The following is a 23,225-nucleotide window of genomic DNA, read 5'->3' as shown; positions in this document are numbered from 1 at the left end:
GAGTGTGTGTATGTGTGTGTGTATGTGTGTGTGTGTGTGAGTGTGTGTGTGAGTGTGAGTGTGTGTGTGTGTGTGTGTGTATGAGTGTGAGTGTGTATGTGTGTGTGTGTGAGTGAGTGTGTGTGTGTGTGTATGAGTGTGTGTGTGTGTGTGTATGAGTGAGAGTGTGTGTGAGAGTGTGTGTGAGTGTGTGTATGTGTGAGTGTGTGTGTGTGTGTGAGTGAGTGTGAGTGTGAGAGTGTGAGTGTGTGTATGTGTGTGTGAGTGAGTGTGTGTGTGTATGAGTGTGAGTGTGTGTGTGAGTGAGTGTGTGTATGTGTGTGTGTGTGAGTGAGTGTGTGTGTGTGTGAGTGTGTGTGAGAGTGTGTATGAGTGTGTGTGTGTGTGTGTGTGAGTGTGTGTGTGTGAGTGAGTGTGAGTGTGTGTGTGTATGTGTGAGTGAGAGTGTGTGTGTGTGTGTGTATGAGTGTGAGTGTGTGTGTGAGTGTGTGTGTGTATGAGTGAGTGTGTGAGTGTGTGTATGAGTGTGAGTGTGTGTATGAGTGTGAGTGAGTGAGTGAGTGTGTGTGTGTGAGTGTGTGTGTGAGTGTGTGTGTGAGTGTGTGAGTGTGTGTGTGAGTGTGTGTGAGAGAGTGTGAGAGATCTGCTGCCGCTGGTGATGTGAATGAAGATGTCTGAAATTCCCTCAGCTGTCACTCGTCTTCCATCATCTCTGGCCTTTTGTAACGTCCTCCAGTACTATTTGTAACCCAGAAGACAAGTGAAACGTCCACTGGCCCGATACACTAAATCATCACTGAGGAGAACTACAGCAAGCCAGCTGGGGCCAGTCGAGTTTGTGCAAGATGGCACAAAGCCGACTCCGTTTTCTCCATGCTGAAGTACTGTGCTGACGTGGCATAACGGGGACATCCCTTTGGGAACCACTGGACAACCTTCCATTATGGAAAAGATTGTTTGGAATAAAACAGAGTCACCGTTGACATGGCAACCTTTTAAGCGTTCTTGTTGGAGCGGAAGTGTGTTTGTTTTTAAATAGGACATGTTCACATTTTCATCTGAGCCCATCTTTACATAGATCATGATATTCTTATATAAAGCTGTATTATCTATATTGGAGGTCAGTCTTCACCCCAGTGGCTAATGTGGTTAGTTATGCCACTGGTTTTACTGCTGTCTGCACTGTAGTTTTCCTTTAATAAAAGGTTATTACTGTCCCACCCACACAAGTAATGTGCTGAATCCAAAAATATGGATTAGATGGAAAATTATGGATGCACTAAATTGATGATTTATTGGCTTCACAGAAAAAGAAACTTCATACATGTTCATAGTGCTGTTGATACAGATATGGTTTGTTTTGGTAAGCTCCCGGACCTTAAGGTTTAAGTTCAGTGTCGTCTTTAGGTCTGAGTTGCACAATGTTACTTTGGGATCAACTAAATACCATCTTGACAATATCTTTACACTTTTTACAAAACTTAAGATAGAGGGTTAGTGGAAAAACCTCACTAAATGTTTACATTCTTGCAGCTCAATATAAACATTTTCCATGTCAAAGGAATTAGGCTTGCTTTCGCAGAAAACTGCAAGATACTCTGACTAAAGTAAAAACCACAATGTTTCCAGAAATTGTTTAAATCTTAAGTTTTATTGTTAGCTACATTTCTATTTACTTTGTGCACAAACTCCTGTTTTCCTTACTTAACGTTATTAGTAATGAGGTATTTTTAGTTTCATTCATTAGAGTTTGTAATTACGTCATTTCAAGCCTACCTTCATTAATTAGTCACTCTTGGAAGCCGGTAAAGACCTCAGTTATTCAAGTACATTGGCATATTAGCTGTGTGTGTAACTGGTCAGGTGAAGACCATAGATGGCATCTACACCCGACTGATCTAGCAGGAATACGGCAGTAAGCCCAGTATTGGTCCGTCCTCTCGAGGGTGGCTCTGGGTCAGCGTTCAGTGGTCAGTGTTCGGGCCCGGTACTGAACTGTCCTAATAAGAGGAAAAGGGCAGGTGTGGAGGTGATCTGGAAGAGAGCCAGACTAAGCTGACATTTCCAGAGGCGATTTATCTTTTCCAGTGGAAGGGGACAGTTAACGGGGTGGATTGGAAGCAGGACTGGTCAGGTAGGGTCTGACGCTGGTTCCTGCTCATCTTCTCTCTGTGTAGTTCTGCAGAGCCTGGTCAAACACAGCCAAGAAGAAGTCTGCGTCCGCTTTAGTGACGCACAAGGGTGGCTTAAGACGGAAGACCTGTGAGGGGAGGAGAGAGAGATGGAGAGCAGCAAGACCATGCAGAGCCATGGGATTGAAGGAGAAGGAGAGAAAAAAAACAAGTGTAGAAATTGAATTCTCTCTTGAACGGACTCAGCAGCCTTGGATTAAATCAGGTCCATTTGACACACAGTCCTGAGAGTAGCAGTAGGTTTGTATCCAAGGGAACCAGATCTAAAATCACTAGAGTAATCTAGGAAGTGTGCTAGTGCAATCCAATTACACTAGCTTTTCAGTTACTTCCGTATAAAGGCTACATACTGAGGAGGACTAGTGTGTTCCTGTCTGACAGACTGAATACTAATATGCTGTGGGCAGTGGTGTCTCAGTGGTCAAGGTACTTAACTTAGCAGTGGTGGGACTTCCAATTACAAGTTGCCACTGTTGGTCCCTGAGCAAGACCCTTAACCCTCAGTTACTCCAGTTGTACTCAGTCATAATTGTAAGTCGCTTTGGATAAAAGCGTCAGCTAAATGCCGTAAATGTAAATATATTGATTCCTCTGTTCTGACTGTTGGTGTGACCTGACTGATGATAAAGTCCACCTGGCCATGTGTGTTCTCTCGTGTCCTGCAAGTCATTATGGTGCAGTTTAAATGTCTGGGATAATCTAGTTCATCTTTTTTCTCCTGTAGCGTGTTCTCTTTCATATCATCACAGTTGTCTGGGCTCCAGTCCTGCGGTCCGACTGCTCGGCCAGCTCTAGTGATGCCACAGCCACTATCTGGGACAGTGTTGCAGGATAAGACACTTACACCGACTCTTACACACTAGACAGGAACGTCAGCGTGTGCAAGTCTGGTCTTAAGACCTGTTCAGATGGCATGTCAGATTCTCTCTCCCTATTGCCTTTCAACTCCATGGGTTGATGTTTGCTTAGTGGTCATTTTTAATCCAGTAGATAATCTGATGTAGATCTGAGTGTGTGTGTGTGTGAGAGAAACATCTGTAGGGCAGAGAATTGACTTCCGAGGTCGTTGCCAGATAGCGAGCCTACCTGTGCATAGTTTCCTCCTTTCCCGATCAGCACTCCCATGTCCTTGGTGTCTTCAAAAATCTCATCCATGTGCTCAGGTGGAAGAGGGTCTCTGCTCACCTGTAAGCGGACAGGTACGTCAGAGGCGGGCCGCCTCCGTCTGCTGCCTAATCTGTCTGTTCGCTGTGTAAACAAGCTTTATGTCTGAATATTTTTGTGTTGTGTTGATGTTTGTTTTTTCACAGCGACAGGCTCTCAGTCACATCAGAGGCATACAGGAGGACAGTCAGGTCCAAGTTTGAATCACACTGAAGAAGTTTCCCTTTTCTGATTTTATCCCACAAAATCACTGACAGAAAATCATCAGGCCAAAGACCTAAAGATGTTTTAACTGGTGCCAACACCTGACCCGAATGTCAAGTAAGGTCTTTCTGACCTGAATGTCAGGATGTCTGGTTACTTGTTACAGAGGATTCATAAACCAGAGATTTTCTCTCTCTCACACACACACACACACACACACACACACACACACACACACACACAGACACACACACACACACAGACACACAGACAGTAAACCATGCTGGAGATGCCTAGATTCTTGTTTCTAAAACGTTCAATAACCTGTCCTCACTCACTTTATCTTTAACCATCTCCACGCCAATCATCAGGCCTTTCCCCCGGACGTCACCAACGATCTCGTGCTTGTCCCTCAGTTTGGCCAGCTGCTCTAGCAGGTACGTGCCGACCTCCTCACACGTCTCCTGAAGACCATCCTCTTTGATCACCTTACGAAGACGCCGCACGTTTGCATGGTTTATAAAACACAGACCATGTAGCTGACATGAACCTGTATGCCCAACAAACCAGATTAACTCATACAGTGGTAATTATAGCACGGGTACGTTATGAGATCTAAACTGTGGCGCACTCACGTCCAGCACCGAGGAGGCGACCGCGCAGGAGAGAGGGCCTCCTCCGAACGTGTTGAAGTGAAGTCCCTTCCCAAACGAGCGGGCAATCTCTGCAAAAACGGGCATACGAGCACGGCGCAGGTTAAAACGCCACTCACGATCACAAACAACTCAGTCAGCAAAGACCTTACACGAGGAGGTTAAGGCTGCGTCCGCAGTAATAAACCTTGTATGGTCCTTCAGCAGCTCAAGTGGAGTGAACGGAACAAAAGCAGCTTGAATAGGAGACAGGGTCTGTGTGCCTGGACAAGCTAACACAGGGTGTGTCGTAAGCCGTCTCATCGAGACCTCCAAAAACAGGTCAAAGTATGTGATGAGTCTGGTCACAGCGTGCTCGTAAGTCTGATCAGTCATAGCAACCATACCACTTCCCTACCCTATGGGTAATAACGCTGCCCCCCCGGGGCAAGTCTTGGCATGTCCTTCAGCAGACTTCCAGCCCTAAGTTCGCCAGCCTCTTAACGTGACTGAAAACTGGAAGTCTAATGGAAATTGTAACTGTGACGTCTGTGAACTCTACGCGATAAGTCACTACGTACGCTGTCTGAGCTTCAGGTAGCACAGAGGTTTCCCTGAGAGGATATGACAGTGTTGCAAATCGTACTGAAATGAACGCATCTCTAACCCTAGCCAGCTTTGAGATCTCCTCCTTGGCTGTACACGCGGTGTTGGTTCTCCGTCCTCTGACCGTTCGTCAGTGTTCAGTATATATGCTCAGAGGGCTGAACCCAGCAGTACTGATGATGTGTGCAAGAACCGCAGAAACTGGCCAGTGATGAAGAGAGTGTGTGAACACACCGGTTAGAGTCTGGAACTGCACACAACATGCACCATAAAAATAGGAGCGCCCGGTAAAGGGTGAGGTAGAGCTGTCTGATAAAGTGGTAGGTGAGTGTCTCGCGTCTTGGCAGTAATAAAAGGTACTTTGTCTGAAAACCCGGCAACTTAGAAAGAGGAAGGCGGTGGATTCACCTTCAGTAGTCACCACAGCTCCCATCGGGAATCCATTAGCTATGCCTTTCGCCATGGTAACCATGTCGGGAATTACATCATGACCCTGGAAGCCCCAATAGTGACTTCCTGTGCGAGCGAAACCAGTCTGTACCTGATACAGGCATAACATTGGTTAAGTAATTAATTAATTAAGCACAATCATTGACATTAACAACCGTCTAACAGGTATACAGTAGTCAGTCAGCAGGCGTTGTTACTGGATGATGTGATGAGACAGCTGTTCGTTAACTAAGTAAATGGTTCTCTGAGCAGGTGTGTGTTCCTACCTCGTCAGCGATGCAGATCCCACCCTTCTCCCGCACCAGCTTGTACGCATCTCTCAGGAAATTCCTGGGGTACTGGACCACTCCTCCTACTCCCTGTTAAAAGAGGACGGTGTAGTCAGAACATAAAGATGTAGTCCACAACATTTTGTTACTGAAGAATCACTGATTAATAATCCAGATTAATAATCCAGGTGGTTGTGCTGGGCACCAGTTGGTTGCTGAGCGTGTACCCCCGGCAACCTCCATCCTGGGTGTGTACGTTCAATGGGCACTAAGCCATCATACCAGTAGCCGTGGTTCAAACCAGACATTTCTGCAGGACACGTCCTTGTGTGTTTCTGGTGACGTACCCCTGTAGCACTACCACTCTTTACTGTGGGATTCCTGATTTAACTGAGAGCTACATCTGCTAGAAGAATCTGAGTGCGTTTGTTTATGATTGTGTGTTTCCATAACAACCAGAACTGCATCATCCCCCAGCCAACTGAACATTCATGACTTCTCGGGCTTCACATGTGCCGTTTCTCCCTGTAGCCCATCGGTCTTGGTTAGTGTGGGCAGGCTTGGCAAGCAGGGTGCTGAGGTGTGCCAACCTGGATGGGCTCTGCGAACAACCCTGCGATTTGGTGGGGCACACAGGTGGCAAACACTTCCTTCAGCTGATCGATGTATTTGTTATTGGCCAGACACTGACCTGTGTGATGACAAAAAATATACATGCACATGCTGAGGGGAAGTGAATTCAGCAAGATAAATTAACCACAGCCAGATTCTGTGTGAGGGGGCGGGGCAGGGGCAGTGTGAATGCTGTGTGAGGGGGCGGGGCATGGGAGGTGTGAACACTGTTTGCATTGCAGGAGAGGGAGAGAGAATGATCACTGATCAGGTGACCTGAGGTTAATGTGCACTGGAATGCGAGCACTTAACTAAGGTTGGAAAATTATTAAACTGTAAGGTGTGTGTGTGTGTGTGTGTGTGTGTGTGTGTGTGTGTGTGTGTGGAGAGATAGTGTGTGCCTTTGCATGGACAAAGGGAAAGTGAAAGTGTTGTGTATATATGTGTGTGTGTGTGTGTGAGAGAGAGAGTTGTACCTGGGGAACAATTGCATTCTCGGGTAGTCTGAACAGGAGAATCTCGACAGTGACTTCCTCCCCATGGTCCCCTAAACACATCAGGACACATGGTCTAAAGAAAAGAAAACCCATATAGAAACCAGCTATAAATGCAAAAGACCACACACACACACACACACACACACACACACACACACACACACACACACACACACACACACACACACACACACCCCTCAGCCCCCACAACACACACACACACACACTGTACTGTACTTGGATTCTGACTCAGGCTTTCAAGACTTTTAGAGGTAATAACAGGAAACTATGAGTCAGGCTTTCAACATTAAAAACACACACTGATCAGAAATAAAGACCAAAGCTAGAGGTTGACATATACAGTGATTCTGGGTTTGGTTTGGCAAGGTAAAACCAAAAAGCCATAATGTTCCCACCCATATAGGAGCCACATAGACGTTTCAACTGCCTGGAAAACCTTGACAGCCTGGTGGAAACCCTAATGAGAAGCTGGTGTCCACAGATCCAGCGTGCTGTGTACACGCCCCCAGGAGCGGCATGGAGGCGGTGCAGGGAGATGGACGTCGAATATTATATCACAACAGGAGTGGCACGTACGGAATGACAGCCCTGCCCGGAGGTCACTGGGAACTTGTAGGCTGCGTTGGAGGTGAGGTCAATGGTCATCCCACTCCCGCCGTGGTACGCACCTCTACAAAACACACCACACTGCTCAACATCTCAGCAGACTGGCATTAATGTTGGTGGCTGACTGCGAAAGCACACACTGCTGTAGTGTAACAGTAAATACTGCATTACGTCTCATATTTTACCCAGATCCATAATTGTAATTATTATCAGTTCTAATAGTTAGAAGGTAAAGACGTCCCTGTTCTGACCGTAGTGTGGTGATGGCGTAGTTGCCAGTGTGCAGACGTGCCATGAGCAGAGCCAGGTCATTGGCCTCTGAGCCACTGTTTGTTAGATAAACTACCTGGAAAAAGGCCAGGAACACACACACACACACACACACACACACATTTAAAAAAACATTTCAAACAGAACAAACTCCCACATGCCAGTTTCCTCTTCCCAGACAGAGATCCCTCACCTCCCCCAGTTTTCCCAAACACTATCTTCCCAAACACATGCTGTGAACTACACCTGCGTGGTGCTCCCACAGAGCATTTAGTAGAGAGAGTGGAGGGAGAGTATGAGAGGGTGTAATGGAGTGTGAGAGAGTATTAGTACCCTGAGGGGCTCTGGCAGATGGGAGGTGAGTTTCTCAGCATACTCCTGAATCTGAGGGTGGACGTAGATGGCTGAGGTGTGCCACAAACGCCCCAGCTGTTTCTCTGTAGCTTCTCTCACTTTCCTGAAAGCGCGCATACACACTTACTTTAGTTCTTAAAGTTTTTTTCTTAATGTCTTTTTACATAGACATATTTTTACATTGCTATAACAACCTCACTTCCACACACTGCAGTTGCTATAACAACTACATCTTCATTTACATTTACGGCATTTAGCTGACGCTTTTATCCAAAGCAACTTACAATTATGACTGAGTAGAACGTGAGTAATTGAGGGTTAAGGGTCTTGTTCAGGGGCCCAACAGTGGCAACTTGGTGGGGCTTGAACCAGCAACCTTCTGATTACAAGTACCTTAACCACTGAGCTACCACTGCCCCAGACCCACTATGGTTGCTATAACACCACCACCACAGAGCTTCTGCATTTTAAAAGGTGCCATGTAAAAACGAGTCCTCACATGAATCAACATCACTTTGTCTAAAGTTAAAACTTTTACTGTTGCACACTACATTGACATTTTGTAAGGATGAAATCTTTGTTTTTTTGTGCATCTCCCAAGCATGTATATAAGCAGAAACTGAAACGATATTCCGTCAGGACAAATAGATTTATTCACCTCTACCAATGAACTCTTGGACTATGGCCTGTCTGTGTAATCGTGCTCTTTTCTGTCCTTGTCAAAGAAGTAATCAGAATGCTACCATCGGTCCTGTTGATCCCCCCACCCCACTCTTACAGCATGTGAGGACCTCTGTTGTCTCTGAAAACACAACCATGGATGGGACACAACCACCTCAAGGTGTGTGTGTGTGTGTCCAGGAGTGGGTTATGGGTCTTACGGGTGACAGTGCCCCACACTGACAGTGGCAACCCCCGCAAACATGTCGAGGTAGCGTCTGCCGTCCATATCCCATAGCCACTGCATGTAGCCGTGGTGGATGAAGACAGGTCTCTGGTAGTACGTCACCTTCGTGGTCATGGGATTGCACTTGTGCTGGCGGATCTGTAGCAAGCGCTCCTTAGACATGCCCTGTTGGAGAGCAAACACACACAGTCTCCACTGATTTGGGTTTTGCTCCCAGCAATATGGTGCTTTTATATTGCATACTGTTGTCATGTCTTTACACACCAACAGAGCAACTCCTCACCTTTAATTTAGGAATGTATCAAAAATTGCCAATGTGTTTTGTTTTTAGTGGCAATTTACTTTGGTGTTAAGTTACATTATAAGAGGAAGAATGATTCTGTGTTTGCTAAAGACTTCTGGCTCCTGAACAATAATGTGTCAAGTACCGATACTATAACTTCTATTGGTAAGAAGAAATGACATTTCCAGGATTCCTGTGGCAAGTATTGGTTGTGCACCATCTGTCTGGTTTACCTGGTAGGGCTCAGGCTTATAATCACATGGAGGCATCTGTACTGATGACTGGTCCATCACTGCCTTTTGACATAATGCACCTGAGCAGACACATTTAGAGGCCGTTATCCAATCAAAGAGCAGAGCTACATTTAGAGGCCGTTATCCAATCAAAGAGCAGAGCTACATTTAGAGGCCGTTATCCAATCAAAGAGCAGAACTACATTTACAGGGACACTGTAGCCTGTGGTGATATAATGTAGTTACTGGGAATGACTGTTGTAAAGGAATGCTATACCATGCGGGAATGACTTGTGCTGTTGCTGTGAACAGCACTTTCCACCTAAAGCTATCTGACAAGGTGGAGCTGCAGGGACCATGCAGACCACTGGAACAGCGAAAACCAGTAACAGCACACTTCCAGTTTCCAGTTTCTCACAAAGGAAATGTGTTTTCTTCTTCTTCGGCACTCGGTTTAGTCTTTTGCAGACCTTTTGAGACAAATTCTGAGAAGCAGTGTGTTCTGAGATGACATTCCACACCAGTGTTGAGCCTGGATGTGGTTTATCCGGACGCTCTCCTTTGATCCGTCAGCTTTTGTTTTTTGGCTGCTGCATCGCTTATCACATCATGCTCAGGAAACCTTCGGAACAGCCGTTTGTGTAAAGCGCGGGACGACAGACATTTGGGAGACGCTAGAAGTGGCACACTGATCATTAACCATCATGCCAGGTTAGAAGTCATTTGGAGAGGGGGGAGGAGGGTCATGCTAGTCGTTTGGAGCCACTGTGAGGACATCCCAGTCAAACCTGCGGCACGATGAAGGCGATCCTTAATACATATTTATGTTAATACATATTAATACAGATATTGACTAGAGATTTGCTAAGCATATGCAAGTGGTCTAGAGCTTGCTGTCTAAATAAAGACTGTCTCCCATCGTTCCAAATGTGACTGCATAGTACACGATTCATCCAGAAATCCCAGACTGTGATAACTGAAGCATGATTCCAGATTCTCTCTAGAGGCAGATGGAATAACCCGATCAACTCGACAGGGAGAGAACAAAGAGTGGAGAAGGGGTTGTGTGTTCCCTAATGCTGCACATAATGCACATACTTATTATTTTAACTGTTGCACTGTTTGCTTGCTGTTTATTTCTTTTGGGCAGAATGGAGCACAGGACCGTACAAATGTTTACAGTAACATTGCCGTTAACGTAGCTGCCAGTAAAATGTAGATAGATACTACGTCTTTCAGACACCATAAAAATGTCATTTAAAGTTGCATAAGTAGTCCATGTTGCTATTAGGAGTTGTTCATGAAACCAGTAGAACCTGTACACTTCTCCAAAGTTATGTAAATGTGCAGGGGCATGTTGAAACACCACATGCTTTCTGTCCACGTCTAATTTTATCTGGTGAGTCAACTTTTAAAATATATTCATTTGTATTTTCCTAGTAGTGGTCTACCACGATGAAAGATTTTATTTGATATCATATGCTGTCAATTATGGGGAATTTTCTAAGTGATCCACCAGCAATGGCAACCTTGGACTAAAGACCTCCAGCTGTTCAGATGGTGTGGCAACATCAGACAGTAGCTGGAAATACAGGAGGATCTTGAAAACATGAGCATGACACTCAGGGGAGGAGCTTATCATCTTAAACTGTGACTTAAATTCAGTCTGATTAACTGACCTTGCTTCTGATTTTCTGACCTTGCCTCTGATAAACTGTGGGCGCAGTCATGCACATCATGTTTGGTCAAGTGATCATTTTAAATAAGTAGTCTATCGTTCTGGTGTCTTGAATTTGACTCATGATTTAATTTGCTTTACGAACCAGATGAGTTTGGATTCATTTTAGTTTACTAATAGTCAGATCTGTCCTGGTTTCATGGAATACTTATGATTCAATTCAGTTGACTGAGTTGATCACTTTGGCATTCAATTATTTGATAATGCCACAAACCCCTTAATTTTTGTGCTGCAATCTAACCTGTTCTGGTTTCATGAGCCATCTATTTCAAATGACCATTTTGTGATGTCTTTTGAATTATTTCATGCTTGAATTTGACTGCTCGACCTCATGACTTTGATGCTCAAATATTTATTAATACTGGGTAAAATTGGTTAATTATCGGTTTACTAATAGCCGGATGCAGTAAGAACACGTTCATTTTTAAAATAATGCTTCAGTAAAATGACGCACTATTTAAAATGACCAGGTGTTATAATTACATTTGATTGGTTCGTGTGATGAATATAATATTTGCTAAAGGAAAATCACTTATTATTTACAAGGCAAAGTTTGCAAGTAGTCTGATCAATGTTGAACTGTTATTTGTTGGTTTTCTGAGTTTCGTATATCGGACCCTGCCATTCTTCACAGGACCGGTTAGTGTAGTTTGACCATTTCACCTCCGGTACAGATGAATATTGGCGCTGGTCCATTTTACTAGTGGCGGCCTCAACATTTACATTTACGGCATTTAACCGCATTTTGATTAAAGCAGACTCGGTTTACCGCACTTGTATTTAAAAAGGGCTTTTTAAACCCGTATAAAATAAGAGTTTTGCTGTTTAGAAATGGACTTGCTTCCTAACTATAGCATTTCTGGAATATTTTAAACGCCCCAAAAGCAGCTAACCGTGCAGTACCCAAGAAAACTGTAGCTGCACAAACTTTTTGGTTGTTTGCGGTCAAGTTCGCCCAGCAAAAGACAAAAGAGAGGCTCCCCCAGACGACCACGGCAGACGTCCCCACACCAATCCATGATAAACTCTGCAAAACGGAAACGCCTCTACCCACTAGCTTACGTTTAGGTGCATGTGACGTTAAACACTTACCACTCGACCGATGGAAATTCATTACAGAACCGACTGCTTTCCATATGCCGTTTTTCCGGGACAAACATGGAGCGTTAGTTCGGGTAAACATGGTTTGCGTTTTCAGCTGCAGGTTTCTTTAACTCTGTCAGTACGTTTTCAGTGGGAGAGATTTCTTGGACACATTTACTGCTTGGGTGGAGAACGCCGTCCACCAATGATAAGGGAGGGTAACGTCTGCTCCAATCATGGCGTAACGGAGAGACCGCGGGGTGTCGGGGCTCCGGGGACGGAGTTCAGAACCGGAGAGTCGATTCCGCAAACAAGAACTTCGCATCCTTATTGAGAATGAATCTAGTTACCGTACACTCACGTCATTGATACAATATGCACTATTAATATAAGCCACGCACACGGATTTTTAAAAATTAGTTTTTATTTGTTATTCTAAGCCATTAAAAAGTGTAAGAGGAGAAAACCTTAACCAACAGGACTGTATCGCCAACAATTCACTAAAAAAATACAACCAGGGAAATACAGTCTGGCTAAACACAGCATCCCTAAAAAGAGAAGGAAAAGTCTGTCTGAAAGATGACAAGAGTCGGAGAGATTTCATTCATATGTTAACAAAATCAAACATGGAATTTAGCCAAGCTTGTACTGGGACGAGAAGCCAAAGGAAAGCCACTAGACAGAGACAGAGACAGAGACACAGACAGACAGACAGACAGACAGACACACACACACACACACACTCACACACACACACACACACACACACACACACACACACTCACACTCACACTCACACTCACACTCACACACACACACACACACACTCCGTCACTCTAACAGCAGTGCCCTAGATGAGTCGCTCCACTTCCCTCAGCTCTACCTCGGAGTTTCGTGTCTGCTCTGCAGAATAATTCAAAATCAAACAGAATCCTTTTTTTGTAAAAGGGTCGTAAATCACTGTGCAGAACTAAAGTGGGAATCTGAAGGACACAGAAGTGAAGCCAGACTAAAATGTTTCATAAACTGTGAGCTTTGTGTTCATTTTCCTGATATTGACTCACTTTTATGAATTAAACATGTAGTAGCTTAATTATTTCTGAAGATGTTTACAGCACACACACACAGTTCATACATCGTATAACTGATCTGTCTGGCCTGTTCTAATGAACAGATATAAAAAGTAGTTATAGTCACTGATTTTGGGTAAATTTTAAAATCTGAATATAAACATCTGTAATAAATAACTCTTTTAGAAAAATATCTTGTGATGAATCTTTAAATGTAATCTTTACTCTGATATTTCATTCATTGAGGCAATATCATTGTTGCCCAAAGAAATAATCGTTTCTAACTGATGATAAACGTGAGTCTAGGGAGTATAACAATGACATTATGGCCAAGTGACAAAAACTGTTAGTCTCAGACTAGCAATCAGATTCAGAAAAGAAGAACAGCAAAAAATCTCTGGTATGTAGATCACATTCTTTCAAAATGTGAAAATGAATGAGAAACAAATTGTAAAAGAAAAAGTATTAAAAGAGTATTAAAGAAGGTCTTAGAAAGGTTTTCTTTCAGAGTGTGTTTTTGACGGTGGCCAATTTCTGTGTGGCTTCAGGGTTCCAGGCAGGCTTACTGAAGTATTTACAATATATACATACATTCAGGACTAGTGTCAGTGTGAGTCCCTTCTCCTGAGGCAGGGTATGTCTAAATCTCTCCGGGGGACCGAAACGTGGTTAAAATGTGACATTCTTAGACCACTGAATGGTGCTGTGGTTAATCTGATACCAGGTGGAGATTTTGTTCCAACTCAGACCCAACACACTCAGTTTTAATGTTCAGATCCTTCTGAAAACCCTGATTAGATGAGCCATGTGTTAATGGCACAGAATGGTGGTTTGTCTTGATACGGGGATGTTTACAGTGGGGAACACACACTGCACTGTTGAATAACTTGAGGTATAACAAAAAAAGGCTCTGTGGGCTCACCAGTGTGCGGTTTAAGATACACCAGACGTGCACTAGCCCCACACGGACCAGTGCGTGTCCAGTCTGTGTAAGTGTTTCACAGTGCACGCGGAAGGGCTCTGGGCTCTGCTGTTTGGTCCAAATTACCACGCGGGAATCCCTTCTTCCTAACTTAGTGCCCAGCAAAAAAGAAAAAGAAAAATCGTCTCTTCTTGGGGGTTACATGACCCTTCTGATTGGACCTATCATAGCAGAGTGACGCTTCTGATTGGACCTATCATAGCAGAGTGACGCTTCTGATTGGACCTATCATAGCAGAGTGACGCTTCTGATTGGACCTATCATAGCAGAGTGACGCTTCTGATTGGACCTATCATAGCAGAGTGACCCTTCTGATTGGACCTATCATAGCAGAGTGACGCTTCTGATTGGACCTATCATAGCAGAGTGACGCTTCTGATTGGACCTATCATAGCAGAGTGACGCTTCTGATTGGACCTATCATAGCAGAGTGACGCTTCTGATTGGACCTATCATAGCAGAGTGACGCTTCTGATTGGACCTATCATAGCAGAGTGACGCTTCTGATTGGACCTATCATAGCAGAGTGACCCTTCTGATTGGACCTATCATAGCAGAGTGACGCTTCTGATTGGACCTATCATAGCAGAGTGACGCTTCTGATTGGACCTATCATAGCAGAGTGACGCTTCTGATTGGACCTATCATAGCAGAGTGACGCTTCTGATTGGACCTATCATAGCAGAGTGACGCTTCTGATTGGACCTATCATAGCAGAGTGACCCTTCTGATTGGACCTATCATAGCAGAGTGACGCTTCTGATTGGACCTATCATAGCAGAGTGACGCTTCTGATTGGACCTATCATAGCAGAGTGACGCTTCTGATTGGACCTATCATAGCAGAGTGACGCTTCTGATTGGACCTATCATAGCAGAGTGACGCTTCTGATTGGACCTATCATAGCAGAGTGACGCTTCTGATTGGACCTATCATAGCAGAGTGACCCTTCTGATTGGACCTATCATAGCAGAGTGACGCTTCTGATTGGACCTATCATAGCAGAGTGACGCTTCTGATTGGACCTATCATAGCAGAGTGACGCTTCTGATTGGACCTATCATAGCAGAGTGACGCTTCTGATTGGACCTATCATAGCAGAGTGACGCTTCTGATTGGACCTATCATAGCAGAGTGACGCTTCTGATTGGACCTATCATAGCAGAGTGACGCTTCTGATTGGACCTATCATAGCAGAGTGACGCTTCTGATTGGACCTATCATAGCAGAGTGACGCTTCTGATTGGACCTATCATAGCAGAGTGACGCTTCTGATTGGACCTATCATAGCAGAGTGACGCTTCTGATTGGACCTATCATAGCAGAGTGACGCTTCTGATTGGACCTATCATAGCAGACTGGTGGCTTTGGTCTTTGTCTGCTAAATGGAAACATCACGCTGAAACAGGACTCGTTCATGGGGCCAGGCAGAGTGGCAAGGTCTTGTATACATTCTGCAAAGAGCAGAAACAAACAAAACAACAAAAACAAAAAAGAGTCAGCCATAAACATGAAGAGAGACTTCTGGTTTTTACCCCCGCTGGGCCCCAAAGATGTCTTCCCCACTCGGAGAGGCAGACGAACCCCTAAGCACTTAATACAATCAAAACTTCTCCCTTATTTATCAGAACAGTGAGTTATGTGGGTTCATTGCCAGCGGCTGCGTTTGGCAGATTTAGGACTCAAGTGTTAGAGTTCAGCGTCCTATGTTACTTAGCAACACCACCACATGCATACAGGAGAGTGAGCGAGTGCCGTTATGAACAGAAACAAAGCCTTTACGTATATATTTGTATCATCGTGATCCTGTATATAATCAGGGGCCAATGTAAGAGCTTTCAGAGGCAAAAAAATCTATTTCATGGTAGTGCTCAAGAGTTTAAAGAGGCCATTAGTTTGTGCTGGAAACCTCCCCACCAAAGAGAGTAGAATTTTCCATTCATTTCTTACTTTGTCCATCTGAGCTAGGAGTTTGCAGCCCAGCAGCAGAGAGGCTGTTAGCACAGCATGGCACTGGCATCCACGTAGCCGTTGGCGACCAGTCTCAGCCCTTGCTGGAGGGGGCCGGGGGGCTTGCAGGGCTGCATCAGCTCCTGCAGTGCTGTGGGACAGGAACGCTCACCCCGGTCCTGGCCGGGGTCCGCCGCACACGGCCACGCACTGGGCTCCCTCTGCAGCAGTAGCACGTTGTCGGGGATCACGTCACGAATCTTGCTGTAGTCCTCCCCAGCATAGTCTACGTCGGGACCCCCGGGGTCAGCGAGAGGCCGGAGAAGCAGGACGTTCTCGTGGTCAACCGTCTGCACCTCGACGTATTCAGCCGACTGGGCCTGGGGTTCAGCAAGGGTCGTGGATGCGCCCCTGCCCCCGGGTTTACTGATGTCAGATTCCCCCTGATGGCCATAAGAGCCTGGAGCACACGGAGAGTCGCAGGGGATCTCCAGCACGCTGTGGTAGGCTGCTCTGGCGCCCCCTACCTGCTGCCGCTGGAGGTGGAGTGGAGGGGGGGAGAATGGCGTGGACCAGGCCTCTACCTTTTCCTCCTCCAGGGGCGGGGAGGCCAGCTCGGCCACGCATTGGCCGAGCTGGCGGTCGGCTCCGCCCTTGTCGCCGTCCTCCGCGTACCTCTCTGTCAGCAGGGTGCGGCTGTCGCAGCTGCCTCGGCCCGAGTCGTTGTCTGACGTCCTCGTGGGGGCGAGTGGGTCCTCGTTCTTCACGCCCAGAACCAGCTCCTGCTTTTCCACGTCGTACACCTCCAGGTACTCCACCAGCAGGTCATCATAGCTGCTGGTGGGGGGGAAGTGTTGAGTCACCAGTGCGCTGAACATCTCCTCAGACCTCCCGCTCTGTGCTCGGGAGAGGAGGGGCAGGAAAGAGACTTAGTCAACGGTACAAGCACGTGAAGACATCAAACACACATGCAGGTGTGTTCTCCCCACCCACTGCATTAGAAATGTGGACTTATTACAAAACACCCTGTCGTGGTACAGTTAGACACCACAGGCCACGTGTCGCCATGACACGGTCGTCGTGTTGGCTGTCGTCCAGCTCTTTAACCTAATGACCTGTTGACCTGAAATGACCTGTTGGCTGTTTTTTGTCTTTCTTTTTTTGCTTAAGCAGTTACATTGCTACTTTGAAAGCTTCATGACGCTGATGTGCCTGATTCCAGTGGCGGTATACCAGTGCCACACCCACATACACACCGACCACACCCACCACCTCTCAGTGTCACTCTGCTATGCTGAGGATGATCTATAACACCGTTTATATCCAGTCCGCAAGGGGCTCGTGGTCGGAAAATCGCCAATGATGGAATTAGGAAGATTGTGACAAAGGACACAAGGCAACAGATGGGGTACGTCTGTAAAGACACGCCCAACAGATGGGGTACGTCTGTAGACACGCCCAACAGATGGACTACGTCTGTAGACATGCCCAACAGATGGGGTACGTCTGTAGACAGGCCCAACAGATGGGGTACGTCTGTAAAGACACGCCCAACAGATGGGGTACGTCTGTAGACACGCCCAACAGATGGGGTACGTCTGTAAAGACACGCCCAACAGATGGGGTACGTCTGTAGACACACCCAACAGATGGGGTACGTCTGTAAAGACACACCCAACAGATGGGGTACGTCTGTAAAGACACGCCCAACAGATGGGGTACGTCTGTAAAGACACGCCCAACAGATGAACTACGTCTGTAAAGACACACCCAACAGATGGACTACGTCTGAAGACACACCCAACAGATTGGCTATGTCTGTATAGACACGCCCAACAGATGGACTACGTCTGTAAAGACACACCCAACAGATGGGGTACGTCTGTATAGACATGCCCAACAGATGGACTACGTCTGTAAAGACACACCCAACAGATCAAAGGCACACATGCAACATCGCTGATGAAGTACTGACTCTCCACTGAAGGACCCATGAGGGTGGGTGAAGAATGTTTAGAATAAACTGGGTTGTGAGCATAAATGGCCAGTGAAAACAGCATATATGACAGTAAATAACTGAAGGTGAAACGTGGAGGAACATTAAAGAATTTTACACAGTGAGATACAGAGGTTTCCATCCACAGTGTACGTGTCACATGACTGGCTTGTGCTGAATCTAGTGTGTAAGACCAACAAAACACGAAACCATCCAGCGAACGGAGACCCAAGCAGGCGCAGGAGACCACTAGTGTGATATTTTAGTATCTTGCTCTAAATTGTACGAATGATGATGATGATGATGATGATGAAGAAGAAGAAGAAGAAGAAGGATGAACTAGAATGGCGTTGTAGTGGCATGTGCATGATTCAGCATGTCATGTGATCAGTGCTGGGGCGTGACGTTACCTTCAGCAGGTGCGGGTCAAAGCCTCTGATCTTTGGTCCAGGAACCGGTGGCAGCAGGCAGTGTTTCACACTACGCACAGAAACAGTCAGTACACAATGATACTGAGCCATATTTCATAAATCATGTTAGGATTCTAGAACACAGATGAAGGTTTTTATAGGGGCACCAGCAGGAGGTTGCTATAGTAACAACAGTACAGCTGTTGAGGACACATCCTAAATAGTTTTCTACTATGTCTGTACGTGCCCCACAAACATGGCTGCACAGAAATGCAAGACACGTTTTCACAATCCAGTGCTACTCCTCTAAACAACGGCTCGGTTCTGCATGACTGACCCGTGTTCCAGGAATTAGGAAGAGGGTTCATGTTGGAGGTAATCATCTGGGACGTGTACCTGCTCCGTTTAACGTTCACCGTCCACGTCAGAACGAAGAGGAGGAAGCCTGCAAAGACCGCCACTATGATCCACATGGAGTGCTCCCTCAGCATGTCTGGAAAACAGTAGGCAAAGCCACAGAGCCGTCAGCAAGCAGCACGCAGAGCTATAGACAGGACATGGCCAGGTGAGGATTGGTGAGGTGCAGTGAGGTGAGGTGCTGTCAATTAGCACAGGACAATAACGTCACTCCTGGACACGTGTGGTGCCGACTCCACACCTCTACAAGTGTCTGGAGTGATCAGGGTCGTCAGAATAGGGTGGGAACTAACCCCATGTCCAGGGACCAAGCTGGATGATATATATGCCCTAGGTAAGCCTTTCTCTTTTTATCCCTCTCTCTCTCTCTCTCTCTCTCTCTCTCTCTCTCTCCCTCCCTCCCTCTCTCTCTCTCTCTCTCTCTCTCTCTCTCCCTCTCTCCCACCCTCTCTCTCTCTCTCTCTCTCTCTCTCTCTCTCTCTCTGTAACATGTAGTCGGCTAACAAACGCCCATGTGTGGTAAATGCGCCGTGTGTACTGATGCCAAAAATCCCAAATGTTCCAGGCGTGTTTTCAGGGCATGATTTAATTCTCACGCTCCAGCAAACAGAAATAAGTTTAGTCTAAATATTGCAGGCCAATTTTTAACCAGGTCAGGATGTCACAAAGTTTCCATTTAATGGAGGTAAACAAACGCTTGTTGACATGATGACGTGGAGTTAGGAGATGTGGGAGGCTCACAGTCGGGGATCTGCACATAGGCAGGGCTGGTCCATTCACTCCAGAAGCCGTGGTCCGGTTTACAGCGCACCTGGACTGCGTACTCCCGGCCAGACAGCAGGCTGAAGATGTTATAGCCCTTCTGCATGCCTGCGTTGTACTCCTGTACACACACACACACACACACACACACACACATGCATGCATACAGTCAGGGGATCAAGCAGAGTAATGATAGCTCACTGCTGGGTTGTGGCTGGTTTAGTGTGCTAACCTTGCCTGATATCTGCAGTATGAAAACAGAATGACATTAAACAAATCAGAACACTAGCAAACCACACACAATGCAGGGATTAGGTACTGACAGACCAGACTGAGTCCTTCAGGTGTACTGACAGAGCAGATCGAATTCTTCAGAAACACCAAGATAAGCTGCTAAATGTTGTTCTCCATGCAGACGACTCAGTTAGATTTTATCAACAAGTGAGACACTGCCAGTGAAACAGAGAGGTGTGTGGCCCTGCCAGTGAAACAGAGAGGTGTGTGGCCCTGCCAGTGAAACAGAGAGGTGTGTGGCCCTGCCAGTGAAACAGAGAGGTGTGTGGCCCTGCCAGTGAAACAGAGAGGTGTGTGGCCCTGCCAGTGAAACAGAGAGGTGTGTGGCCCTGCCAGTGAAACAGAGAGATGTGTGGCCCTGCCAGTGAAACAGAGAGATGTGTGGCCCTGCCAGTGAAACAGAGAGATGTGTGGCCCTGTCCTCCACTGAAACGGGCCCTGCCTACTGCAGGGTACTGCGTTACCCAAGTGCCCTGTACGGCTACAGGTCTTTGGCAGCCTCCTGTTCACCAAGCCGCCGCCCTGCCGCCCTGCCCACCTGCTCTGGACGGCTGGTGCTCCGGGAAGTGTGTAAAGGGGTTATGACTCTGGAGAAGGCGGTCACTGACCGCAGTGGCTGCAGTGTTTCTAGCCTACAGGGCTCAGGCCAAGTCACAGGCCATGCAGTCAGATGCTTTCTGGGTTGTAAAGGTAAAGTCTGTTATGATTAAAGAGAAAAATTACAAGCTCATTACGGGTGAATCGCCAACGAGTCCATCGATACCAGCGCTGTGGTTCCTGAAGGCGTTTCCTGCCACGGAAAGGCGGCAGGCAGGATAACGGCTGGTGCAAACAAGTTGTAATCGTTTTGTGTGACAGTTGCCTGTCCTTCCAAGACACTGTGAGCAGCGTCTTAAAGGGTTTCAGAAAGTCTGAAATGCATTATGCTTCTGTATGGTCAGAGTGGAACGTCTCCTATCTGGTTCGTAATCCAATATTCTACAGGACACTGATTTTCACCTCTGAAATGTAGCGGAATGCAGCTCACAGCAAACCTACCAGCAAACCTCTGTCTGCACGTCTCCATGCTTACGGCAAGATCACCAACACTGTCTGTCTGTCTGTCTGTCTGTACAGGTCTCTAATGTAACCTCTCTCTCTCTCTCCTTCTTCTGTCCTTCTCTCATTCTTTTCCTTTTGTTCATCCCTCTCTTCTTTACCTGTACCCACCTCCCAGGTGTCCTGACTCGTCTCTTTGACCCGTAGCTGGTAGACGAGCGTTATCCAGCCAGACTGAGTGTCAGCTGCGAGCGGCTTTTCCCACGACACATGCAGGTAGGGGCCGGGGTCGTCGTCAACCACCAGCACCCGCACATCCTCTGGGGTGTTGGGCTGCACTGTGGGTCAGAGGAAGCGAAAAATGTCACTCCAGCAGAGGGAAAGGGTCAGGGTGCATGTTGTCAATTCCAAACACACATGAGCAGAACAGCAAACATTTTTGCACAACAGTGAACACTTTCTAATTTCTAGCACCTCAATTTCCCTTCTTAATGGACTTTCTGCAAAACAGGAAACCCAGCGATCATTTAGTTACAGAAATCACAGCAAACCACAGCACAATGTCTGTGGCTGCTAGTTACCAGTCCCAAAACACCCCAACACACCCCAATAACACATCCTTACATTGGGCCCAACTTCCTATTGCTTAACCGCTGCCTGCAAATCTACTTCTAAACCAATTGACCATCTGCTACTGGTCAACGACCAATGTTACACAGTCACGCGGGACGATGTTTCCCTCCACCATGCAATCATTTGCTGGTTTAGATCCACCTCCATATTCTCTATTCCTCAATCCCACTGAGGAATTTTGTTCTGCCTTTGGCCAAATTTTCACCCCAATTTAAGACATGCAATTGTGGCATCAGACTGCCAGAACTGCGTCAGAGTCCCTGGAGGTTTTTTTCCCAGGGAAAATATTACTTGCGATACAGATGAACATGTGTGGCTGAGAATCAGAAGCAGAATAGATCAGGCACAGTAAAGCAAAACTGCAAACCTTTGTTTACAAACGCTTTAGAATCGTGCTGTAGTAAGAAACAACCTCATTCCAACCCCAGTTGTGATCTGCTGGCGTTTTGCCTGTGAATGACTCGTGAATATATGTCCATGTTTACCGTTGAACTGCTGTGTTACTGTTTGAGTTAGCTGTGCAGTTTTCCAGCCTGTGTTTACTGTTTTGCATAGACATGAAGAGTTCTGCCAGATGCTTTAATGTGTGCCACAAGCTGCACCGGCTACGTAGAGAATGTAATTACTCTTCTGACCAATGTGGTTAAGCACTTTGAGTAACATCACAAAACATTTTCTTCCTGTCTATATTGGTAATTAATTGAATATTTCCGTCATTTAATAGAACATGTAATGTAGGATATGCAGTAATAATTTAAGTTATAAAAATATGTAACATTTTGCATAACCATGTAGTAATGTGGGTGTTGTGTGTGTTTCCTGCCTCTAGCATATAGGTTATAATGCAGTGAATTAAACTAATAGACTCGTATGTGTGTGTTAAAAGCTTTGAGTAATTTTAAACCATTGCATCTCCAATATGAACTTAAACTTAGAAACAATGACGTTCCAATAAATGGCGGAGCATAGAACATAGTTGCGTAAACGCTTACGTCTATAAAACGATACAGCAGGAACTTAACAGATTCTCAGATTACCGAAGCTTTATTTCACACCCTGGCCGGGATCCAGCCGACACACACGTCCATCACAGCACTCAGCCACACCCCCGATCACAATCACCCACTTATACACCACTCTCACCTGTTCCTCATTCAATAGCACTGCTATCAATCCCCACAGGTGCCCGAGTTCACCTGGTAAGGTCTGTACCTGACTAGAACCTGTGCCAGCCAGACTGAACAACACAGGTGCCCGAGTTCACCTGGTAAGGTCTGTACCCGACTAGAACCTGTGCCAGCCAGACTGAACAACACAGGTGCCCGATCACAGCCTGTGCCATCCTGATTCTCTGCTGCAGCACAGCATCTATACTGCCATCAGTGCTGTGGAGAGATTTACAGTACAGTTTACACACATGGCTAATTATATCAAACACATATGCCATCATTGACCATAAATAAACAAAATTAAAGTCTGGCTTTAGTTTTGGTAATGCTAAAGAATGTTTTTCTAACAAATCAGAGCCAGATGGACAGGCCGTAGCATTTGA

General features: G+C 46.1%; 2 protein-coding genes across 9 annotated transcripts in view; both read right to left on the bottom strand.

Annotated features, from left to right (window-relative positions):
* Positions 1–1,632: 1,632 nt before the first annotated feature.
* agxt2 (alanine--glyoxylate aminotransferase 2) lies at positions 1,633–12,294 on the bottom strand. Of its 3 annotated transcripts, XM_027021573.2 has the most exons (15): positions 12,131–12,294; positions 9,578–10,088; positions 9,301–9,380; positions 8,759–8,949; positions 7,857–7,980; positions 7,505–7,599; positions 7,224–7,317; positions 6,606–6,699; positions 6,108–6,208; positions 5,515–5,607; positions 5,207–5,339; positions 4,196–4,284; positions 3,899–4,048; positions 3,279–3,377; positions 1,633–2,260 (listed from the first exon to the last, which is right to left on the bottom strand). In XM_027021573.2, exons 2-15 carry the CDS (start codon positions 9,657–9,659, stop codon positions 2,159–2,161), a joined length of 1,527 nt encoding a protein of 508 aa, XP_026877374.2. In that variant the 5' UTR covers positions 9,660–10,088; positions 12,131–12,294; the 3' UTR covers positions 1,633–2,158. The 3 variants fall into 3 exon arrangements, with proteins under 3 accessions (XP_026877374.2, XP_026877373.2, XP_026877375.2); XM_027021572.2 differs by lacking the exon at positions 9,578–10,088 and having other exon boundaries at positions 12,131–12,293; XM_027021574.2 differs by lacking the exons at positions 9,301–9,380; positions 9,578–10,088 and having other exon boundaries at positions 12,131–12,292.
* Positions 12,295–12,889: 595 nt separating this feature from the next.
* Positions 12,890–23,225, bottom strand: part of prlra (prolactin receptor a) — a 27,376-nt gene continuing 17,040 nt past the window's right edge. For 4 of the 6 annotated variants that reach the window (XM_035527597.1, XM_035527598.1, XM_035527599.1 and 1 more), the window contains 5 exons: positions 21,212–21,378; positions 19,688–19,829; positions 18,926–19,022; positions 18,530–18,599; positions 12,890–17,019 (listed from right to left, as the gene is read on the bottom strand). In XM_035527597.1, the coding sequence (XP_035383490.1) occupies positions 16,171–17,019; positions 18,530–18,599; positions 18,926–19,022; positions 19,688–19,829; positions 21,212–21,378 (1,325 nt within the window). In that variant the 3' untranslated portion in view covers positions 12,890–16,170. The remainder of the gene's footprint in view (positions 17,020–18,529; positions 18,600–18,925; positions 19,023–19,687; positions 19,830–21,211; positions 21,379–23,225) is intronic. The other 2 variants (XR_004776228.1, XM_035527600.1) reach the window with 2 other exon arrangements.

Source organism: Electrophorus electricus, chromosome 6 (assembly GCF_013358815.1).
Source record: "Electrophorus electricus isolate fEleEle1 chromosome 6, fEleEle1.pri, whole genome shotgun sequence".
Lineage (NCBI taxonomy): Eukaryota > Metazoa > Chordata > Actinopteri > Gymnotiformes > Gymnotidae > Electrophorus > Electrophorus electricus.
Note: the sequence above shows the minus strand (reverse complement) of the source record. Positions and strands in the feature narration are given on the sequence as shown.

Bases quoted from the DNA above. Each gene is read 5' to 3' on its own strand.
- agxt2 (XM_027021572.2), bottom strand. From the start codon at position 12,221: ATGTTTACCCGAACTAACGCTCCATGTTTGTCCCGGAAAAACGGCATA. The intron at 7,600-7,856 runs GTACTAATACTC...GCCTTTTTCCAG, and splicing joins ATCTGCCAGAGCCCCTCAGG to GTAGTTTATCTAACAAACAG. The intron at 4,285-5,206 runs GTGAATCCACCG...CCGTTTTTGCAG, and splicing joins AGCTGTGGTGACTACTGAAG to AGATTGCCCGCTCGTTTGGG.